Raw genomic sequence first — 20,592 nt, forward strand, 5'->3', positions numbered from 1 at the left:
AAGGCAGAGTGACAGAGAGAAAGAGAGACAGAGACCTCCCATCCTCTGGTTCACTCCTCAAATGTCAACAACAGCTAGGGCTGGGCCATGCCAAAACCAGAAGCAAGAAACTCCTTCCAGTCTCCCAATTGAAGGCAAGAACCCAAGCACTTGGATCATCATCTACCATCTCCCAGGTGCATTCTCTGGATCAGAAGTGGAGGCAGCGGTGGGTGGGTGGGTAGAGGGTTCTGGCATAGCAGATTTAAGCCACCCCATCTCAGAGTGCCAATTTGAGTCCTAGCTGCTCTGCTTCTGATTCAGCTCCCTGCTAATGCACCTGAGAAAGTAGCAGAAGATGGCCCAACTATCTGGGGCTCTGCTACCCAAGGGGGAGGCTCAGATGCAGTTCCAGGTTCTTGGCTTCAGTTTGGACCAGCCTAGGGTGTTGGGGCCATTTGGTGAATGAATCAAAAGATGGACGACCTTTTTTTTTTCCTTTCTTCATTTCTATCACTTTGCCTTTCAAACGAATGAACAAAGAGAGAGAGAGAAAGAGAGAAAGAGAGAAAGAGAGAGAGAGAGAGAGAGGGAGGGAGGAAGCAGAGGTGGGACTCAACTGGACACTCCAGTAAGGGTTGTGGGCGTCAAGTGGTAGCTTAACTGCTGCACTATACCAACCCCATAAATTGGTTCTTAGTGTTTTGTTTTTTAAGATTTATTTATTCATCTGGAAGTCAGAGTTACAGAGCGGGGAGAGACAGAGAGATCTTCCATCTACTGGTTTGCTCCCTATATGGCCTCAATGGCCAGGGCTGGAACAGGCCAAAACCAGGAGCCAGGAGCTTCTTCCAGGTCTCCCAAGTGAGTAGCAGGGGCCCAAATACTCAGGCCATCTCCCACTGCTTTTCCCAGGCCATCAGCACAGAACTGGATGGGAAGTAGAGCAGCCAGGACTCAAACAGCACCTGTATGGGATGCTGGCATTACAGGCAACAGCTTTACCCATTACACCACGATGCTGGCCCCAATTGGTTCATTTCTACTACAGAAAAGTTTGTAGCAGAAACTAATAAAATCCATTTTATTCATACTTCAGTCCTTTAAAACTACTGTCTTATGGCGGTCTCAGGTAAATGAAAGGGTTAGGTTAGATAAAACACACATTTTGTTCCAGGCACTCCGTGGCAACGGCAACCAGCCTACAGTCTCCCACATTACCTCAGGGTCTTCACCACAGTCCAGTTCTCCTTATTCAGCTGGGCCTCGTCCTCATCCTGGAAAGCGATCTGCTCAGGCTCCTTGTTGTCGTTCACCTTCCACAGCAGGATGACGGCGTCTGTGGAGTGATTCAATCAGGCACAAGCTGGGGTCACTGTGTGCTCCTCAGGTTGTCCAGCGGACAAAATGGCCACAGAATTTACAAGTACTTCTAAGAATCTGGACTAGAAAAGCAGGTTTGCCTTCAGGATTCATAAATTCTTTTTTAAAAAAATTGTTTATTTGAAAGGCAGAGACACAGAGAAAGAGAGAGAGAGAGAGAGAGAGAGAGAGAGAGAGAGAGATCTTCCATCTGCTGGTTCATTCCCCAATGGCTGCAACAGGTGGGGCTGGGTCAGGCCAGAGCCAGGAGCCAGGAGCTTCTTCCAGGTCTCCTACATGGCTGGCAGGGGCCCCAGGACGTGAGCCATCATCTGCTGCTTTCCTAAGCACAGTGGCAGAGAGCTGGATTGGAAGTGGAGCAGCAGGACTCGACCAGCACCCATAAGGGATGCTGGCATTGCAGGAGGTGGCTTAATTTCTATAGCACAGCATCAGCCTCATGAACTCATAAATTCTAAACTCAAAGTCATTACAAATAAGAGCTATATGAAGTTACCTGACACACAGTGTCTCCAGGCCAGCAAAATGCATTGTAAACTGTGTTAACCAAGCTAAGGGCATAATCCATAAATAACTGAAAACAGAAAAACAAAACAAGAGCCACCAACACAAGGGTTAGTGAAGTGTTCCCAGCTGTGGAACCTTCAGCAAGTCCTTTAACATCTTGATGCATCAAGATGTTAGCCATAAAGTGGGTACAACAATATAACTATCTCATAGGGCTGCTGGGAGGAGTCAATGGGTTAACATGCTAAAGCAAGTTCAGCACAGTGTCTGGCACCAGGGAAGCCCCACATAAGTGTTAGCTATTAGTGTGGATGCACCGGATACCTAAGCCTGATGTCGCCAAATGTTGGAAAAAAATAACTCCCCACATTCTGATTCCACCCTTGCCACACAACCTATGTCTGGCTTCTCTTTAAAAAAATTATTTATTTATGGGCCGGCGCCGTGGCTCACTAGGCTAATCCTCCGCCTAGCGGCGCCGGCACACCAGGTTCTAGTCCCGGTCGGGGTGCCAGATTCTGTCCCGGTTGCCCCTCTTCCAGGCCAGCTCTCTGCTGTGGCCAGGGAGTGCAGTGGAGGATGGCCCAGGTGCTTGGGCCCTGCACCCCATGGGAGACCAGGAAAAGCACCTGGCTCCTGGCTCCTGCCATCGGATCAGCGCGGTGCGCCGGCCGCAGCGCGCCGGCCGCGGCAGCCATTGGAGGGTGAACCAACGGCAAAGGAAGACCTTTCTCTCTGTCTCTCTCTCTCACTGTCCACTCTGCCTGTCAAAAAATAAAAAAATAAAAAATAATAAAAAAAAATTATTTATCTTGAAAATTAGAGTTACAGGTTGGCACCACGGCTCACTAGGCTAATCCTCCGCCTGCGGTGCCGGCACCCTGGGTTCTAGTCCCGGTCGGGGCGCCGGATTCTGTCCCAGTTGCTCCTCTTCCAGTCCAAGCTCTCTGCTGTGGCCTGGGAAGACAGTGGAGGATGGCCCAAGTCTGGGCCCTGCACCTGCATGGGAGACCAGGAGGAAGCACCTGGCTCCTGGCTTTGGATCGGCACAGCGCATCGGCCTTAGCAGCCATTTGGGGAGTGAACCAGCAGAAGGAAGACCTTTCTCTCTGTCTCTCTCTAACTCTGCCTGACCAAAAAAAAAAAAAAAAAAAAAAATTAGAGTTACAGAGATGAGAGAGAGACAGACATCTTCTATCCACTCGTTCACTACCCAGATGGCCCCAACAGTCAGAGCTGGGCCAGGCTGAAGCCAGGAGTCAGAAGCTTCATCTGGGTCTCGTATGGGGGTGGCAGGGGTCCAAATACCTGAGCCACCTTCCATTACCTTTCCCAGGCCATTAGTAGGGAGCTGGATCACAAGTGGAGCAACCTGGACACAAACAAGGACCCATACTGAATGTCAGCTTTGTAGGAAGCGCCTTTACCTGCACGTCACAACATTGGCCCCGACTCCCTTTTAAGAACAGGAAAGTTGCGGCTGGCGTTGTGACACAGCTGGTCAGGCTACTGCGACACCAGCATCCCATCTTCCAGTACCAGTCGGAGTCGCAGCTATACCACTTTCCAGCCAGCTTCCTTCTAATGCACCTGGGAAGGCAGAAGGTACCTGACCCAGGTACTTGGGAGACCTGGCTGTTACGGCCATGTGGGAAGTGCACTAGCAGATGGAAGATCTATCTCCCTCTCCATTTCTCCCTCTACCTCTCTGTCACTCTGCTTTTCAAATAATAAATATTAAAAAAAAAAAAAAAAAAAAAACAGGAGAGTGACTGAATGAGCAGCACATATGGACATGTGCATTCCCATTCTAAATGAACCAGAATCCTGGCAGCACACACAGTTATGGAGGTTGGAGAAGAGTGGCCCTTCCAGCTGGACGTTCTCCATGTGTTGACTAATGACAAGTTTCTGGCCTTCAAGGTCAAAGAACTCTGTAAAAGGAGAACCTGCGTGTGCAACCTCACTGGAGACAGCCTGCGGCCTCCCCCAGGCACACTGTCGTCCTGTCCCTCTACACACACACACCTGTGCATACATAGACGCAAGCACATGTACATGTGTGTCCACACATCTAGAGACTGTGGCACCAAAACTCAACTGGTCTTCCTCGAACTTGTGCAAAAAAACCTGGCATTTATGGGGCAGGCATCGTATGGCACAGCTGGTTAATGAAGGCACATGCATGTACACACACATGCACACACACACATACACATCTAGGGATCATGGACCAAACTCAACCAGGCCTCTTCCTCGAACTTCCAGAAACAAAAATTGACATACCTAGGGCAGGCATCGTATGGCACGATGGTTAAGCTACTGCCCGAGGCACCTGCATTCCATATCAGAGTGCCAGAGATCAAGTCCCACCTATGTTTCTAATCCAATGCTAATGTACCTGCTAATGTACCTAGAAGGCAGCAGATGGCCCAGGTGTTTGGGTCTCTGCCACCTGTGTGGGAAACTAGGGTGAGTTCTCTTCCCGGCTCCTGCCTGCAGCCTGGCCCGGTCCTGGCTGTGGCAAACATTTAGGGAGTTACCCAGCAGACAGAAGAGCTCTCTCCCCTTCTCCCTCTATCTCTGCCACTCTGTGCTCTATTTTATTTCATACTGGTTTCCAGACTGCATTAAAGTATGATGAAAAGGGGCCGGCACTGTGACGCAGCAGGTTAAAGACCTGGCCTGAAGCACCGGCATCCCATATGGGCGCCAGCTCTAGTCCCGGCTGCTCCTCTTCCCATCCAGCTCTCTGCTATGGCCTGGGATAGCAGTAGAAGATGACCCAAGTCCTTGGGCCCCTGCACCCATGTGGGAGACTTCGAAGAAGCTCCTGGTTTCGGATCGGCACAGCTCCGGCCGTTGCGGCCATCTGGGGAGTGAACCAGCGGATGGAAGACCTCTCTCTCTGTCTCTACCTCTCTCTGGAACTCTTTCAAATAAATAAGATAAATCTTAAAAAAAAAAAAGTATAATGAAAAAAGTTTGCTTTTTCTGTATTAATTTTATCTCATTTAAGCACAGGCAGAAAAATATAAATCAATCTGCTCTCACCAAACAAGCACAAAGTACAAGGCTATTCATTAAAGAGATTCCCAAAGCCAATTAATTACACAGAAACATGGAACTGACTCTGATCATGCAAACAAGGCCTGCAGAGTTGCCTTGTGACAGAATGGCAAGCCGCTGCCTAAAGTGCCAGCATCCCATATGGGTGCCGATTCTAGTCCCAGCTGCTCCATTTCCAATCCAGCTCTCTGCTATGGCTTGGGAAGGCAGGAGAAGATGGCCCAGGTCCTTGAGCTCCTGCACCCTCATGGGAAGATCCAGAGGAAGCTCCTGGCTTCAGATTGGCACAGCTCCGGCTGTTGGGGCCAATTTGGGAGTGAACCAGGGGATGGAAGACCTCTCTCTCTCTCTCTCTCTCTGCCTCCTCTTCTCTCTCTGTGTAACTCTTTCAAATAAACAAATCTTTAAAAAAAAAAAGCATGTCCTGCTCCAATCTCACCATGAGACACAGAGATATCTGATTCTTCAAAAATTTTCACACTGAACAACTCTTATCCGAAAAGCAGATACAGGAAACACAAAACACTGGTCACCAACGTGATGCTCAGGATGTCTCAGGTTTCGGGGCATTTCGGATTTCAGATTTCCAGATGAGTGGTGCTCAGCCAGTCAACCCATGCAACTATCTCAGATCTGATAAATTCCCAAATCTGAAAGACTTCTGGTCTCAAGCATTCACATAAGGGATACTCAACCTGCATAGCGATACTCACCATCTCCTCCCGATGCTAAAATGTCCCCGGCTGGAGAAAAACGCACGACATTGACAGCTTTGGTGTGACGAGCAAGATTGGACAAAAATTCCACAATGGCTTTTCCATCTGGTCCCTTTTCTACCTTCCAGATCTGTCGATACCAAAACATGCATTCAAAAATCACACAGAGAGCACCCTACCATGTCATTGTACTAAACCAATACTACACTTATTTTCAGGAAGAAATTTTAGTTTTTCTTTTGAAACACAAAACAAAGGAAGATCTCCCATCTAAACATAAACCAGGAGACGGTGTTGTGGCACAGCAGGTTAAGCTGCCACTTGCAATGCCAGCATCCTATATGGGTGGTGGTTTGTGTGCAGGCTGCTCTACTTCCGATCCAGTCCTCTCCTAATAGCCTGGGAAAAGCCACAGAAGACGGCCCAACTGTTTGGGCCCCTGCATCCACATGGGAGACCAAGATGAAACTCCTGGTTTCAGCCCGACCCAGCCCTGGGTGTTGCGGACATCTAGGGAGTGAACCAGGGGATGCAGATCTCTCTCTCTCTGCCTTTTCTTCTCTCTGTAACTCTTTCAAATACACAAACGAACCTAAAAAATAAATAGGTAAACCAACAGTCCCACGTCTGCTGTCCTCTCACTGCTGCCTCGGGGGAAGCCAGCTCAGCATTCAATCACAGTGGGTGTCCAGTACAACGTCGTAGGGAACAGGACTAGGAAGAGATTCTCTTCTGCTCTCCATGTTCACCGAGGCCCTGAGAACTGCGCACTCTGGGCTACGTGACTACAGAGCTGGAGTGTGTTAACGCTGTTGTTAAACAGAATGAGAGCTGCCGTATCAAGTGCTGCTTCCCAGGGTCTGCCTCGGTGCGCCTGGCTTACCCTGACGGCGGTGTCCACGCCGGCCGAGGCCAGCCTGTGGATCCTCCCGGCAGAGCCGTGCTGGAAGTCCAGGCTGTACACCGGCTCCTTGTTGTGCCAGGCAATCTCACACGTGATGACTTTCATCCTCCTGAGTCTTGAAAGGGCAGGGGATTCCCCAAGCAATGTTCTTTCCAGAAGACAGAAGAAAGCTGCAAAAAACAAACTGCTGGTGATGAATTAAATAACAGCATTAGAACAGCAGGGGTTTACGCAGCACTATGTGCAGAGGATCAGAACCACCTAAAACGCACAAGGGGCGAGAGCCTGGGGGGCCTGCCACACCCGAGGGCCCGGGTTCCAGTACCCACCCTGCCCCCTGCTTGGTGCACCCTGGGAAGGCAGCAGGTGACAGCTCACGGACTTGGGCCCTCGCCACCCAGGTGGGAGCCCAGAACCAAGTTCCGGCTTCGGCCTGGCTTGGTGATGGCTGGCTTTTTCGGGAGCAATCCAGGCATGGAAGATCTGTCTATTTCTGTCTCTGCCTTTCAAATAAAAAATAAATTTAAACATTTGTACATCCTCTCTGGGAAGAGGACGTGAATGCTGCCATCTGCCATTAACCCCCTAAGGCTCCACGTAAAATTCTTCCTCGAGCCCGGGGAAAAGGAAACACCCAGGCAGAGGCGACCCAGGCGCCCGCCTGGGGTGGGGGTCCCCCGGGGCCGGGACCCCTCGGACGAGGGCGTCCCCTGGGGCGGAAAGCCGCGCGGGCGAGCAGCCCCGGACAGCGGCGAGAGGGGCCCTCCCGCCCCCAGGGACCGGGAAGCCGGGAGCCGGCCTGGCCGGGCGAGGCCGCGCAGGTCCAGGGCCGGGCCTGGGCCGCCGCCGGCAGCCCCGACGCGCGCCGCTCGGGACCTACCCCGGCCACAGCGGCCCGCCCGCCTGCCCTCCGGGAGCACCCCTCTCCCCGGCGGGACTCGGCCCGGAGGACCGCGGGGCCGCGGAGCCGGCCACCGGGAACCAGTACCTCAGGGACGCGGCCAGCCGCCGGCGCCGCCACCTCCCACCGCCGCCGCGCGCGCCGTTTCCCGCGCGCCGCAGGCCCCGCCTTCGGGAGGGCGGGATCACGTCGGCCCCGCCTCCCGGTGGGTGGGGCCTGGGACGCCCCGCCCCGCCCTGGGTCCGGAGCAGGTCCGGCGCCGCCCGGTAGACAGGAACCCGGGTCGCCAGCGGGCGGCGCGCTGATTCCAGCCAGCTCTGCGCTCGGTGGGGCCCGGCTCCGTGCGGCGGTTCCTCGCTGGTCCTTTCTCTTAGCAAACACCTGCCGAGCGTCTGCCTGCCGTAGGCTCGACCCTGTGCTGGCGCTGGGGTCGCGGCGGAGCGCAGAGCGGGCTGACTCGCCCGCAGGGAATTCCCGGTCCCTGAAAAGCAAGGCCCTTCCTAAGGACGCCCAAAGACCAAAGTGTGAAAGTTCTCTGGTGCGGCGGGGAGCTGCCGCTGTCACCCTGGCAGCCGCATCCTGGTCTCCAGAGTTTCAAGTGTCAACGAAACGGAACGCCCACGAACAGACGGAGTGCACAAGGCTGGAAGGAGCAAGGCGCTCTTACTGTTCCCAGCACAGGCGATTTGGGAGTTCAAAGCTCCCGGAAGTTGGAAGTGACATTTAAGGTGGACTTCAGGTGGCAGAATTTTAGCCGGAAACCTGGCTGCACGCATCAAACTGGTGTTAGTCTGTGAGCTTGGTCAAGGGGATTGGCTGAAGATAGACAGACACCCTCCATGTACTGACAGCGAGTCGAGGCACTCCGTAAAATCAAGGAGGTTCGGTGCAACCTCATGGGACATAGCCTAGAACTTCCCAGGACTCTCACTCTCTCTCTCTCTCTCTCTCTCTCACACACACACACACACACACAGCTATGAGTATTATCGCATTGGACCCAACCTGGTTCAAAAACTGAGATTTCTGTGTATTATACATTGGTTTCTTTTCAAGATTTTACTTATTTATTTGAGAGGTAGAGTTACAGACTGTGACAGGGAGAGACAGAGAAAGGTCTCCCTTCAGCTGGTTCACTCCCCCAATGGCCACAACGGCCAGAGCTGCACTGATCCGAAGCCAGAAGCCAGGAGCTTCTTCCGGGTCTCCCACGTGGGTGCAGGGGCCCAAGGACTTGTGCCATCTTCCACTGCTCTCCCAGGCCATAGCAGAGAGCTGGATGGGAAGAGGAGCAGCGGGGACTAGAACCAGTGTCCATATGGGATGCTGGCGCTGCAGACAGAGGATTAACCTACTGCACCACAGCGCCAGCCCCCTATACATTGGTTTCTAGAGCATTTTGGAAAAATTCAGAGATGAAATTGTTCAGTACCCAAGCCAGGATGACATATATTATATTTACATAGAAGTGGTTATAAACATTTTTTGACTCAACTATATTAACATTTTTAAAAAGATTTATTTATTTGAAAGGCAGAATCAGAGAGAGGAGGAGAGACAGAGAACTTCCATCCACAGGCTCACTCCTCAAATGGCCACAACAGTGGGAGCTGAAACAGGCCAACGCCAGGAGCCGGGAGCTTCTTCCGGGTGTCCCACTCTGTTGCAGGAGTCCAAGCACTTGAGCCATCTTCCACTGCTCTCCCAGGCACACGATAGGGAGGTGGATCAGAAGTACAGCAGCCAAGATTCGAATCAGTGCCCATACGGGATGTTGGCACTGCAGGCCACAGCTTAACCTGCTGTGTTCCACAGCACCAGCCCCTATAAACATTTTTGAAAAAGCAGTATTTAGCCATTTAAAGTGAGCTTGTGAGTCAATCAGTAGGCATAGACAGAAATAGTAGGCCTTTTTGTTAATGATCATAGTCTTAAAATTTTTACTTAAAAGGCAGGAAGAGATCCTCCACCTGTTCACTTCCCAAATGCCTGCACAGCCATGTCTAGGCAGGCCAAAGTCAGAAGTCCAGAACTCAGTCCCGGTCTCCCACATGGGTGGCAGGGACCCAAGTACTTACCTTTTGCCTCCCAGGATTCACATTAGCAGAAAGCTGGACAGGAAGTAGAGAAGCTGGGGCTTCAACCAGGTACTCCAAAAATGGGATGTGGGGGTTCCAAGCAGCCTTGACCGCTGCGCCCAATGTCTGCCTAGGGCAGGCCTCTGACTTAAGTTTCTAAGCGAGACCTCATTTCTCTGTGAGCCTCCTGAAGGCCAGTAAACAAATACCTTGAGAGGTATAGTCTCAAACTGATACAAAGCACACACGGGTTCATCTGAGAAGCCAAGTTTCCTGGCATTTCGAGGGAAAAGAATGGATGTGGGTTCTTAAGTACTTACTCAGTCTCAGGAAAGGCACACGAGTGTCTCACGTTGACCAGAATGGCCGGCTGCTCCTTGAACCCCGGATTCTGCAGGGAGCCAGAACAACCTAATCTGGATCCGCAGCACCTCCATGGCTGGAAATGGCTGCACACTTGATAATCTGGCTGCTTTCAAAGCACAGAGACCTGGCCTTCCCAGACCCACAGCTTCAGGGAAACCAGCGGCCTGGATTTTGGCCAGCTCCCTGGTAAGTCGGGTAATCAGCCTAGCTTCGAAGGTAGATTGGGTATCTCCATATGGTTTCTCCAAGTTTTTAGAACATGTTGATTCAAAACCCACCTTCCTCTAAAGTACCAGAATGGACTGTGCATGAAAAAGATAAAGCACAAGCCTGAGCCACCAAAAACACATGAAGGAGTGGACTTTCTTGGGAAAGATTTTAGGGTCCGTATCAGTTCCTGACTGGTGGGCCAGCACACCCTGAAGGAGGTGCGGAGGGAGGGCCAGGCCGTGTCAAACGCACACTGAACAAACACTGGGCTACGTGTGTCCCCCAACACGGTATCCTAACTGGAGGCCTCAACCACTGCGTTTTACTGGGGGCCCAGGTAGCCATCTTCAGCAGGACGGCCGCAGTTAAGAAAGACCACTGCTATCTGGCCCCCGAGATCTTTAAAAATATTTATTTTGTATTTGTTTGAAAGGCAGAGTGCCACAGAGGGAAAGAGAGGTCTTCCAACTGCTGGTTCACTCCCCAGTTGGCCACAACAAATGGGGCTGGGCCAGGCTGAAGACTCCATCCAGCTCTCTCCAGAGCTCCATCCAGGTCTCCCACATGGATAGCAGGGGCCAAAGTACTTGGGCCATCTTCCACTGCTTTCCCAGGAGCATTAGCAGGGAACTGGATCAGAAGCAGAGCAACTGGGACTCAAACCGGCTCTCCGATATGGAATGGCACTGTCACATGTGGTACTTAACCCACTGTGCCAGCCACAACTTCCAGTCTCCTGAGATCTTTTTAATAATGAAAATAGAAATAATTATTGAAAGAATTACACAGAGAGTGAAGGAGAGGCAGAGACAGACAGAGAATTCTTCCATCTGCTGGTTCACTCTCCAATTGGCCACTATGGCTGGAACTGCGCCGATCCAAAGCCAGGAGCCAGGAGCCACAGGCGCAGGGGCTGAAGGACTTGGGCCATCTTCTACTGCTTTCCCAGGCCACAGCAGAGAGCTGGATCAGAAGTGGAGCAGCCGGGACTCAAACCAGTGCCCATATGGGATGCCGGGACTGCAGGCAGCAGCTTTACCCACTATGCCACAGCACTGGCCCCAAAAGGAAATAATTCTTAATCTAGCTTGAAGAACAACAAACATTTGAAATCCACTTTATTGTCATTTCCTTTTATAAGTGTAAAAACTCTGGGATCAACACCTGAAATCAGAATAAGAACCAACAGAAACATACTACGGACTTGGGAGAGAGGAGTGCACATCAACATCAGAGACGGAAAGCTCACTGCAGGGTTGGGAGAAACGTTGTAGAAATTAGTTCAGCAAGAGAAAGAGGTGAGAGAGTACAGGAGAGTGGGGGCGACGAGAACTCTGGCTCACTGCCGTGGAGGCTCACTGTCCAGCTGCTAATAAAGGGATGTCCCTTTGACCCAGCAATTCCACCTCCTGCTGCATACGTGAAAAATGAAAGCAAATTAAGAAGTTTATCATGGCTTTATTCATTAAAGCCCAAACTAGAGAGACACAAAACGTCTGTGAGTAGAACTGAACTGTGATATACAATGGCATTCTTTTCAGCAATCAAAAGGAACTACTTGAATCACAGAGAGGAGAGACAGAGACAAAGATCTTCAATCCACTGGTTCACTGGCTGCAATGGCTGGGACTGGGCCACACCAAAGCCAGGAGCCAGCAGCTTCCTCTGGTCTCCCACGTGGGTGCAGGGGCCCAAGCACTTGGGCCATGTTCCTCTGCTTTCCCAGGTGGACTAGCAGGGAGCTGTATCTGAAGTGGAGCAGCGGGGATTCAAACCAGTGCCAGCATTGCAGACGCTGGTGTAACCTGCTGTGTCACAGCACCAGCCCCATACTTTCTGGTTTTTAAACACTTTTATCTTTTTTTTTTTTTTTTTTTTTTTGAAAGACAAAGAGAAAGAGATCTTCCTTCTGTTGATTCACTCCTCAGATGCGCACAACAGCCAGGCTGCAGCCCGAGTTGGAAGAGTCACACATAGGCTGATTTCAGACTTGCTAGGAAACCACTCATCCACACAGTGTGGTTCTGCCTTAAGGACAAACACACAATCAGTGGAATAGACGACAGAGCTCAGGAACAGATCCTCACGTATGAGGGGACTTCAAAGTGTTCACGGAAAGCTGAAACTACATAAGCAATAAAAATGCAAGGTTTCTCAGCACAAGCTCCGACATGGTCCGGACACTTCTGTAAGCAGTGAACCCAGCCATTTACACAACGCAACAGAACTAAGTGTTCTGAATTTAACGCCAATGCATTTCACACTGTTAACTGAAAAACAATGTGCCATAAAATTATTTGAGGCTTTTTTCCAAAAACTTATTTATAGGCCAGCTTTGTGGCACGGTGAGTTAAGCCACTGCCTGTGAGGCCAGCATCCCATACGGGTGCCAGTTGGAGACCCGGCTCCTCCACTTGTGATCAACCTCCATAGTAATGCACCTGAGAAAGCAGTGGAAGATGGCCCAAGTGCTTGAGACCTTGCACCTATGTGGGAGGCCCGGAGAAAGCACCTGGCTCCTGGCTTTGGCCTGGTCCAGCCCTGGCATTACAGCCATTTGGGTGTGAAGCAACAGATGGAAGATCTCTCTGTCACTCCCTCTCTCTCAATGACTCTGGCTTTCAAATAAACAAAAGAGGGAGGAAAGGAGGGGAGGAAAGAAAGGAAGACAGACAGAAAATATCACATGTGGCAGCTTAACCCTCTACAGCACAAAGCAAGCCCCAAAATTCTAAGACTGATAAAACAAGTTAGAAGGAGCGAAATTGGGACCACAGGATATATGCATAATGATTACCATCAAAACTCACAGAACTGCCCTTGTTTGATGAAAGGAATGAGGACCACTGTCCCCCAGTGGTGGAGGACACCTATGAAGCTCTCCTGGGTGTTTTGTTTATTGCTTTGTTTCCCTACATCTCTGGCTAACTTTCCCAAAGCACTCTCCCAACAAGGTGTTATCATTCTTTGGTCTTCCCAGTCAACAAAAGCAAAATGCTTTATGCGACAACAAAAATCTGCCATGAACTCTGCTCTTGACCCAATCACCTGGGTTTGGACTGCACTGCTTCCACTTCTTGGTGGTCACTGCCTTGACTGTGCACTGTATTCGGGATCACACTGTCAAAGTCCTGTTTCACATCCTGCAACAATTCTTGGAGGAAATGCTTGAGGGTCTTGATCGCACGTCCTCCAAATTTCCACTGAAAGCTCTATGCCTGTCTGCAGCTGGCATAAAACTTCCAGCACCTAGGAAACAGAGAGATTCTTTCACTTGTTCAGCCAGAGAAACCAAACTGTAACAAACTGAGCTACCGATGGTACTATCCTTTCTGCTGTAATCATTAGCCCTCTTCACTCCGGGAATGCACAGGACCATTTTTTCCTCATACGCTGACATGCATGATCTGCTGCTGCAGGCTTCATCTTCAACACTGTCTCATCCCCTTCCTAAAATCAGTTATCCATTTCTATACTGCTCATTTCTTCAGGACATTTTCCTCATAAACATCTCATATAGCATCAAGGATTACACATTTCTTCTATACAAACCTTAACATGCATTGCATGCCTCTTCTTCAATTTTTGTACAATTCATGTGACTCTGATAGGGGCTCTCCTCAAACTGATGTGCCTCAAACTAGATCCTACTCAGACATGTACAAATTTACTTTGGAACAAAGAATAGTAGTAATAAATTTAGCATTTTCCATTTTAACTTTTTGAAGATTCCCTTGTATATACTCAATTTATTTCGAATAATGGTGTCATGGCTACTCAATGAGGAAAAGACAGTCTTTTCCAACAAATAGTGCAGGGAAAAGTAGATACTGCAAAATAAAGTTCAAATCTTAACTTATACCATAAAAATTAACTTAAAATGAACCAAAGACATAAGCATATGAGCTGTTAGCTATAAAAGCCTTACAAAAAGAAAAAAGGAGAGAATATTCAACAGACTAGTCAATTATTTCTTGGATACAACATTAAAAGCCCAGGCAACAAAAGAATAAATTTGGCTTAACTAAAATTAAAAACTTGTACATCCAAGGACAACATCAACAGTGAAAACACAGGGTCAGTGTTGTGTAGCAGGCTAAGCTTCCACCCATCCCATATGGACAGCCAGTTCCTGTCCCAACTGTTGTTTTCTTCATCCAGCTCTCTGCTTACGGCCTAGGAAAGCAGAGGCTGGCCCAAGGCATTGGGCCCCTGCACCCACGTGGAAGATCGGGAAGAATCTCCTGGCTTCGGATCAGCCCACCTCCAGCAGTTGTGGCCATTTGGGGGAGTGAACCAGCAGATAGAACACCCCTCTGTGTAACTCTGCCTTTCAAGTAAACAAATCTTTAAAAAAAAAATGAAAAAAAGAAAAAAAAAAAAACAACCACATGGCCTAGTGATAAAATGCCAGTTAGGATGCCTTTAGCCACATCAGAATACCTGGCTTCCATTCCTGGCTCCAGTTGCTAATTTCGGCTTCTTGTTAATGCAGATTCTGGGAGGCAGTCATGATGACTCCAATATTTGTTTTCTGCCACCCATTTGGGAGATATCTAGATTGAGTTCCTCATTCCCAGGTTTGGTCTGGCCCTGTTCCACTTACTGTAGGCATTTAGGGAATGAACCAATGGATGGATGCAGTCACTCTCTGCCTCTAAAAAAAAATATTTTAGCAGTGAAAAAACATCACACTAAATGGGAGAAAACACTTGTAAAACATTTATCTGATAAGGGACTAATATCCACAACACAATATTTTTGTAACTCTTACAACTTAACAAAAACTTCACCAAAAATCAAAAATAGACAAGAACTTGGATATTTCTCCAGAAAAAAATTAACAAATTTGGCCAATAAGCACATGAAAAGATAACCAACATCATTAGCCATTAGAGAAATACAAAGCAAAACCAGATGAAATACCACTTCACTCACAAGGCTGAGTATTATCAAATAGAAAATCTCCATGTTGGAGAGGATGTAGAGGAACTGGAACACTTCTATCTCCTCATGGGAACATAAACCAGCATTGGCTCTGGGCAAGTCCGGAAGAGTCCTTAGAAAATGAAACATAGAAGAATGGCCTTAAAAAGGAATGAAATTCTGATCCAAGCTATATATGTTAACTTTTGTATGTAATTTACTTGAAAGAGAGAGAGGTCTTCCATCCGCTGGTTCACACCCCAAATGATTCCAACAGCTGGAGCTGAGCTGATTCGAAGCCAGGAGCTAGGAGCTTCTTCCAGGTCTCCTCTGTGGGTGCAAGGGCCCCAAGGTCTTAGGCCATCCTCCACTGCTTTCGTAGGTGCATTAGCAGGGAGCTGGATTGGAAGTGGAACAACCAGAATGCAAACTGGAGCCCACAAGTGATGCTAGCGCAGCAGGCCAGGGCTTTAACTTTCTTAAAAAGGATTTACTTATTTGAAAGGAAGAATGACAGAAGAGACAGGCAGACTGATCTCCCATTTGCTGGTTCACTACCTAAATGGCCAAGGCTGGGCCAGGATGCAGCCAGGAGCCAGGAACTCCATCCTGGTCTCCCAAATGGGTGGCAGGGGCCCAAGTTACTTGGGCCATCATCCACTACCTTCCTAATAAGCACATTAGCGGGCAGAAGGATTTAGAGTGGAGCAAGGAGTCAAATGCTGGCATCACAAGTGTTGACTTAACCTGCTGTGTCACACTGGCCCCTACAAGAATCTTAAAAACGTTATACAAAGTAAAATAAGCCGACACAAAAGGACACTTGCATGAGGTCCCTATAATACAGAAATTCATAGATAAAATACAGAATTCATAGAAAGTAAAGATTAGCAGAGACTGAAGTGGCTAGAGATGAGAAGTTATTGTCTAATAAGAGACTCTGGGATAATGAGAAAGTTCTGGAAATGGATGGTGATGGTGTTCAACAATGTGAATTCTTAGCTAATGCCACTGAAATGTAGTTAAAGATGGCTAACTGGTAGACTTTGTTATGCACATTTTACCTCCAGAAGAGGTAAAATGAGCTAATGTTTATAGTACACACCATTATAGGAAGAGGTAAGTAAATAGACTGACCAGGACTTGAACTGCTGTGAGCAAATGCTGTGGAATGAGGTGAAAAGGTCATATCAAGATGGCTGCTGAGGTGAAAAGGTCATGCCAAGATGGCCACTGACAACAGGAACTGCCTGGCAACAGGCCATGATTGGATGGCTTTGGAAACCACATGACAACAGAGCCTGACTGACGGCAGGCCGTGATTGGATGGTTTCAGAAACTGCCTGACAACAAGAACCTGACTGGCAACAGGCCATGATTGGATGGCTTTGGAAACCACATGACAACAGAGCCTGACTGACGGCAGGCCGTGATTGGATGGTTTCAGAAACTGCCTGACAACAAGAACCTGACTGGCAACAGGCTATGATTGGATGGCTTTGGAAACTGCCTGGCAACAGGCTGTGATTGGTTGGGGCACAGACCGCCCCTTGACCGGATTGGCTGGTCTTGGCTATATAAGCTGTTGTACTAACTCAAAAGAGTCTGCAGGCTGCTCGCCTCAGGCCTGCTTTCACAGGACTCCCAGGGTCTGTGTGGTGACTCTGCGCCTCTTGCCCCCATCATGCTGCTCCTCTCAGAAAGGAATCCACTGCAACATTGTTGAGAAATCAACGGCAACAAACACTATTATACATTTTGCATTATACAATATATTCTTTCCATAAAGGTGCTTTAAAAAGTTCATTTAAGGTTCTGGTTTTGTGGCATAACAGGTAAAGTTGCCGGGGCCGCCATCTGCAATGCCAGCATCCCATGTGGGTCCCGGCTGCTCCGCTTCCTATCTAGCTCTCTGCTGTGGCTTGGGAAAGCAGAGGAAAATGGCCCAAGTCCTTGGGCCCCTGCACCAGTGTGGGAGACCCTGAAGAAGCTCCTGGCTCCTGCCTTTAGATCAGCTCAGCTCTGGCCGTTGTGATCATTTGGGGAGTGAACCAGCAGATGGAAGACCCCTCTCTCTCTCTGCCTTTGCCTCTCTGTAATTCTGCCTTTCAAATAATAAATGAATCTTTAAAAAGAAAAAAAAAAAAAAAAAAAGGTAAAGCTGCCACTTGCGATGCCCATATGGGCACCAGTTCAAGTCCGGCCTGCTCCACTTCTGATTAAGCTCCCTGCTAATGTGCCTGGGAAAGCAGCAGACGATGGCTCCTAAGTGCTTGGGCCTCTGCATCAACGTGGGAAACCCAGAAAAAGCTCCTGGCTCCCACCTGGAATAGCCCCAAGCTAATGCAGTCATTTGGGTAGTGGACCAGCCGATGGCAGATCTGTCTCTCCCTCTCCGTAACTCTAATAAATATTTTAAAAAGTTCATTAAAATTCATCAAGAAATTTTGAAATGTGTACATATCTTTCATAATACTCATTTTTATGAACTTTCTGAAGATCCCTAATATAACTATATGTATTATAATTTATAACATAATAACATTATTATTGTCCCTGAGACTCTGTTTCTCAATCCTGGAAAAGAGGGGATGGTGCAATTATGTCAGACTGTGTCACTTCTGCTGTCAGTTGTTTAAACAACTCACACTGCTCACACTGCAAACTCCTGAGAGGTAACAGCAAGCTTCCCTTCTACAATCTGGAATATAAATGGACCTTAGTTGGACCTGCTTAAGAGCAGACAACCTGGGAACAATACTCTAACAGCATCTCAAATGCCTCTGTAATACTTTAGGAGAAATGCAACTAACAGGGGACCACACAGAGGACAACTGCCTCTAAAAAATACAATGATTAAGATAATAACATATAAATATGTAATTTACATAACACAACCTATATATTTATGATTTTATAGTCTACAGATATTTACACGTATTTATATAAATACATATGCACATCATAAGTATAATTTATTTATAAATAAAAATAAGATTATAAATAGAAACATTACAAGCCCAAATAACTTTAATGCAGCCAGATCACATTACAAAGCAGAAGCCACAACTTTCCAGACATGCAACAGGAACCCCGGGGAGGTCAGGAAGATTGCTGATGTAACACCCTGTGATTCCAAGCACCACTACATTGTTATCAGGATATAGCTAGATGCTGGATACTTACATATAAAAGACATTCAAGTCATACCCTCAACATTAACCAGGTTGCGACAAAAGTCATTCTGAATCACGTTTAAACTTATTCTGAATCTTGTTACCAACGGATTGAGTGTTGACTACTCTGCGAGAAATCTCCTGGCGGTAGCAGAAGGGGTTAAGTCCCTGCCTGTGACTGGATGCCAACATCCTGTATTGGGAAGGTCAGCTGAGTCCTGGCTGCTTTCCAAATTGGCTCCCTGGTAATGTACGTGGGCACCTACCCTTCACAGGGAAGACCAGGATAGATTTCCAGGCTCCTCGCTTCGGGCCCTTGTGGCCACTTGGGGAGTAAACCAGCAGAGGGAAGATCTGTCCCTCTCCCCCATCACTCTGCCTATCAACTAAATTTAAAGAACCTTGAGGCACACTTGTGTTTGAGATGAAAACCACATTTCCTCACAATTTTTTCTTAGAATGTCTGCATAGGAAATGAAGCTGCAGTCCACACTCCAGTTCTGTAATGGCTAATTCATTCTAATGACCCCACTCACTGAATAATTTCACTTGCACAGGGCTTGACCTTACCAGGACTCTGGCTCCTCTGGATTCTACTTTCCTTCTATGCTGTGTATCACGTTAACTCCATGATCAAGACATGTAATTCCGGAAAGCAGTGCACTGTGCTCTGCACCAACGGGATATTTATGGCATTCCTTCTGTGAACTGTGGCCAAATATCCAAAACATGGAAAATAAGGATACAGGAAGCTACAGCGACTCTCACCCCAACCCAATGAGTCTATTTCCAAGACAGGATACAAAATAAGATTTAACCTACTGTGGATTTCCTAGCTGCTCGGCTGGTGTTAGAGGACACACTAACACATACTTTTAGATTCTTTACAGCAATAAGACAAAGAAGCCAAGAAAGGGGCCGGAGCTGTGAAGTAGCAGGTAAAGCCGCCGCCTACAGTGCCAGCATCCCAACTGGGTGTCAGTTCAAGTCCTGGCAGCTCCACTTCCAATCCAGCTCTCTCCTATGGCCTGGGAAAGCAGTGGAAGATGGCCCAAGTGCTTGGGCCCTGCACCCATGTGGGAGATCCAGAAGAAGCTCCTGGCTCCTGGCTTCAGATGGGCCCAATTCCAGCTGTTGTGGCCAACTGAGGAATGAACCAATAGATCTGGAAGACTTCTATCTCTGCCTCTGTCTCTGCGTAACTCTGCCTTTCAAATAAATGAATAAATAAAAAATCCAATAAAAAAGATTAGGCAAAAAGTAAGTATTTAGAAAAATAAATAAAAATGACCCATAAAATGAAAACATGTTCAATGAGACAAACACAAGCAGTCATTTTTTTCACATATCAGATTAACAAAACTAAGTTTGGTTGGAAGATTATGAGGATAAAACACTCATACATTTATTATTCATAACATATATCCTGGGAGTATAAATTCCTACCTTATTTTTTGGATGACAACCTTATTAAAAGAGAATCAGCATATACTCTTATATTCACTGCAAAGAATTTACACTCTGAATGTACCTGAGAAAGTATGTATGGTTTGAATTTATTAATTTTCACAGTAATTTTTATATCAAAATGAGAAATAATAAACATTAGGAGCACACTCATATCATAGAATATTACTGAAGCATTTTGACAAAATGTTATGTAAATATTACCAATGCTATGATACAACACCTCTGCATAAACTGATACAGATACAATTTAATATATATTGAACACATGTATATCAATGTGTCTGTGTATGTGGTCAGTATCTGCAGGAAGAACAAACACAAACCAACAATGGTTACCTTTACAGGAAATGGGGAAAGTAAGTCTTTGCATTTTATCCCATTCCACTCCATTTGTTTCTAACTGGGGAACCATCCTGCTTGCCCCAGCTTGAAGAATGTGGCCAGGCTGAGTTTGTTTCATGAACCACTGGAATTCAACACGTCTAAGATATTCTTCAGCAGAACACTAAGGCTGATGGTTCTCAGCTATGACAATACACTGGCATTAACCCGGGATGCCTTACAAAAAGAATACAGGTCTCTAGGTCCAATCCCCAAAGACTCTGACCTAATTATATGGGTGTAGCCTGCGTTTGGGAATTTTAAAAGCTCTCCAGGTGGTACTAACACACAGCCAGTGCTGAGAACCACCAGAACGGGTCCCTTAAATGATGCTCGAATGACAAATATGACCCAAGTACAAGAGGGCTGCGTGCCAAGCAAGAATCCCGCACCTGAGGTCCCAGGTAGTGTCACCAATGACCCCTGCCCCACTGGGAAACTGAGGCCCACAGGAAGGACAAAGAGATCCGTCACACTGCTCTGCTGGGTGACTCTCCTCTACTCTGCGGCCCTGGCTGACTACAGA

The 20,592-nt window shown here is 47.9% G+C and overlaps 2 protein-coding genes across 8 annotated transcripts in view; both read right to left on the minus strand.

Annotated features, from left to right (window-relative positions):
- Positions 1–7,636, minus strand: part of CHAF1B (chromatin assembly factor 1 subunit B) — a 31,059-nt gene extending 23,423 nt beyond the window's left edge. Inside the window, exons 1-4 of one of the 2 annotated variants that reach the window (XM_051833594.2) lie at positions 7,547–7,636; positions 6,538–6,728; positions 5,652–5,784; positions 1,201–1,318 (exon numbers count right to left, since the gene is read on the minus strand). In XM_051833594.2, the coding sequence (XP_051689554.1) occupies positions 1,201–1,318; positions 5,652–5,784; positions 6,538–6,663 (377 nt within the window). In that variant the 5' untranslated portion in view covers positions 6,664–6,728; positions 7,547–7,636. Of the gene's footprint in view, positions 1–1,200; positions 1,319–5,651; positions 5,785–6,537; positions 6,729–7,438 lie in introns of both variants that reach the window. The other variant, XM_051833595.2, reaches the window with a different exon arrangement.
- Positions 7,637–8,958: 1,322 nt separating this feature from the next.
- MORC3 (MORC family CW-type zinc finger 3) overlaps positions 8,959–20,592 on the minus strand; it is a 69,277-nt gene continuing 57,643 nt past the window's right edge. For 4 of the 6 annotated variants that reach the window (XM_070071849.1, XM_070071847.1, XM_070071845.1 and 1 more), the window contains 2 exons: positions 15,052–15,172; positions 8,959–13,362 (listed from right to left, as the gene is read on the minus strand). In XM_070071849.1, coding sequence (XP_069927950.1) covers positions 13,237–13,362; positions 15,052–15,172 — 247 coding nt within the window. In that variant the 3' untranslated portion in view covers positions 8,959–13,236. Of the gene's footprint in view, positions 13,363–14,556; positions 14,771–15,051; positions 15,173–20,592 lie in introns of those variants that run through there. The other 2 variants (XM_070071848.1, XM_070071846.1) reach the window with 2 other exon arrangements.

This window comes from Oryctolagus cuniculus, chromosome 4 (genome assembly GCF_964237555.1).
Source record: "Oryctolagus cuniculus chromosome 4, mOryCun1.1, whole genome shotgun sequence".
In the NCBI taxonomy this organism is placed as follows: Eukaryota; Metazoa; Chordata; class Mammalia; order Lagomorpha; family Leporidae; genus Oryctolagus; species Oryctolagus cuniculus.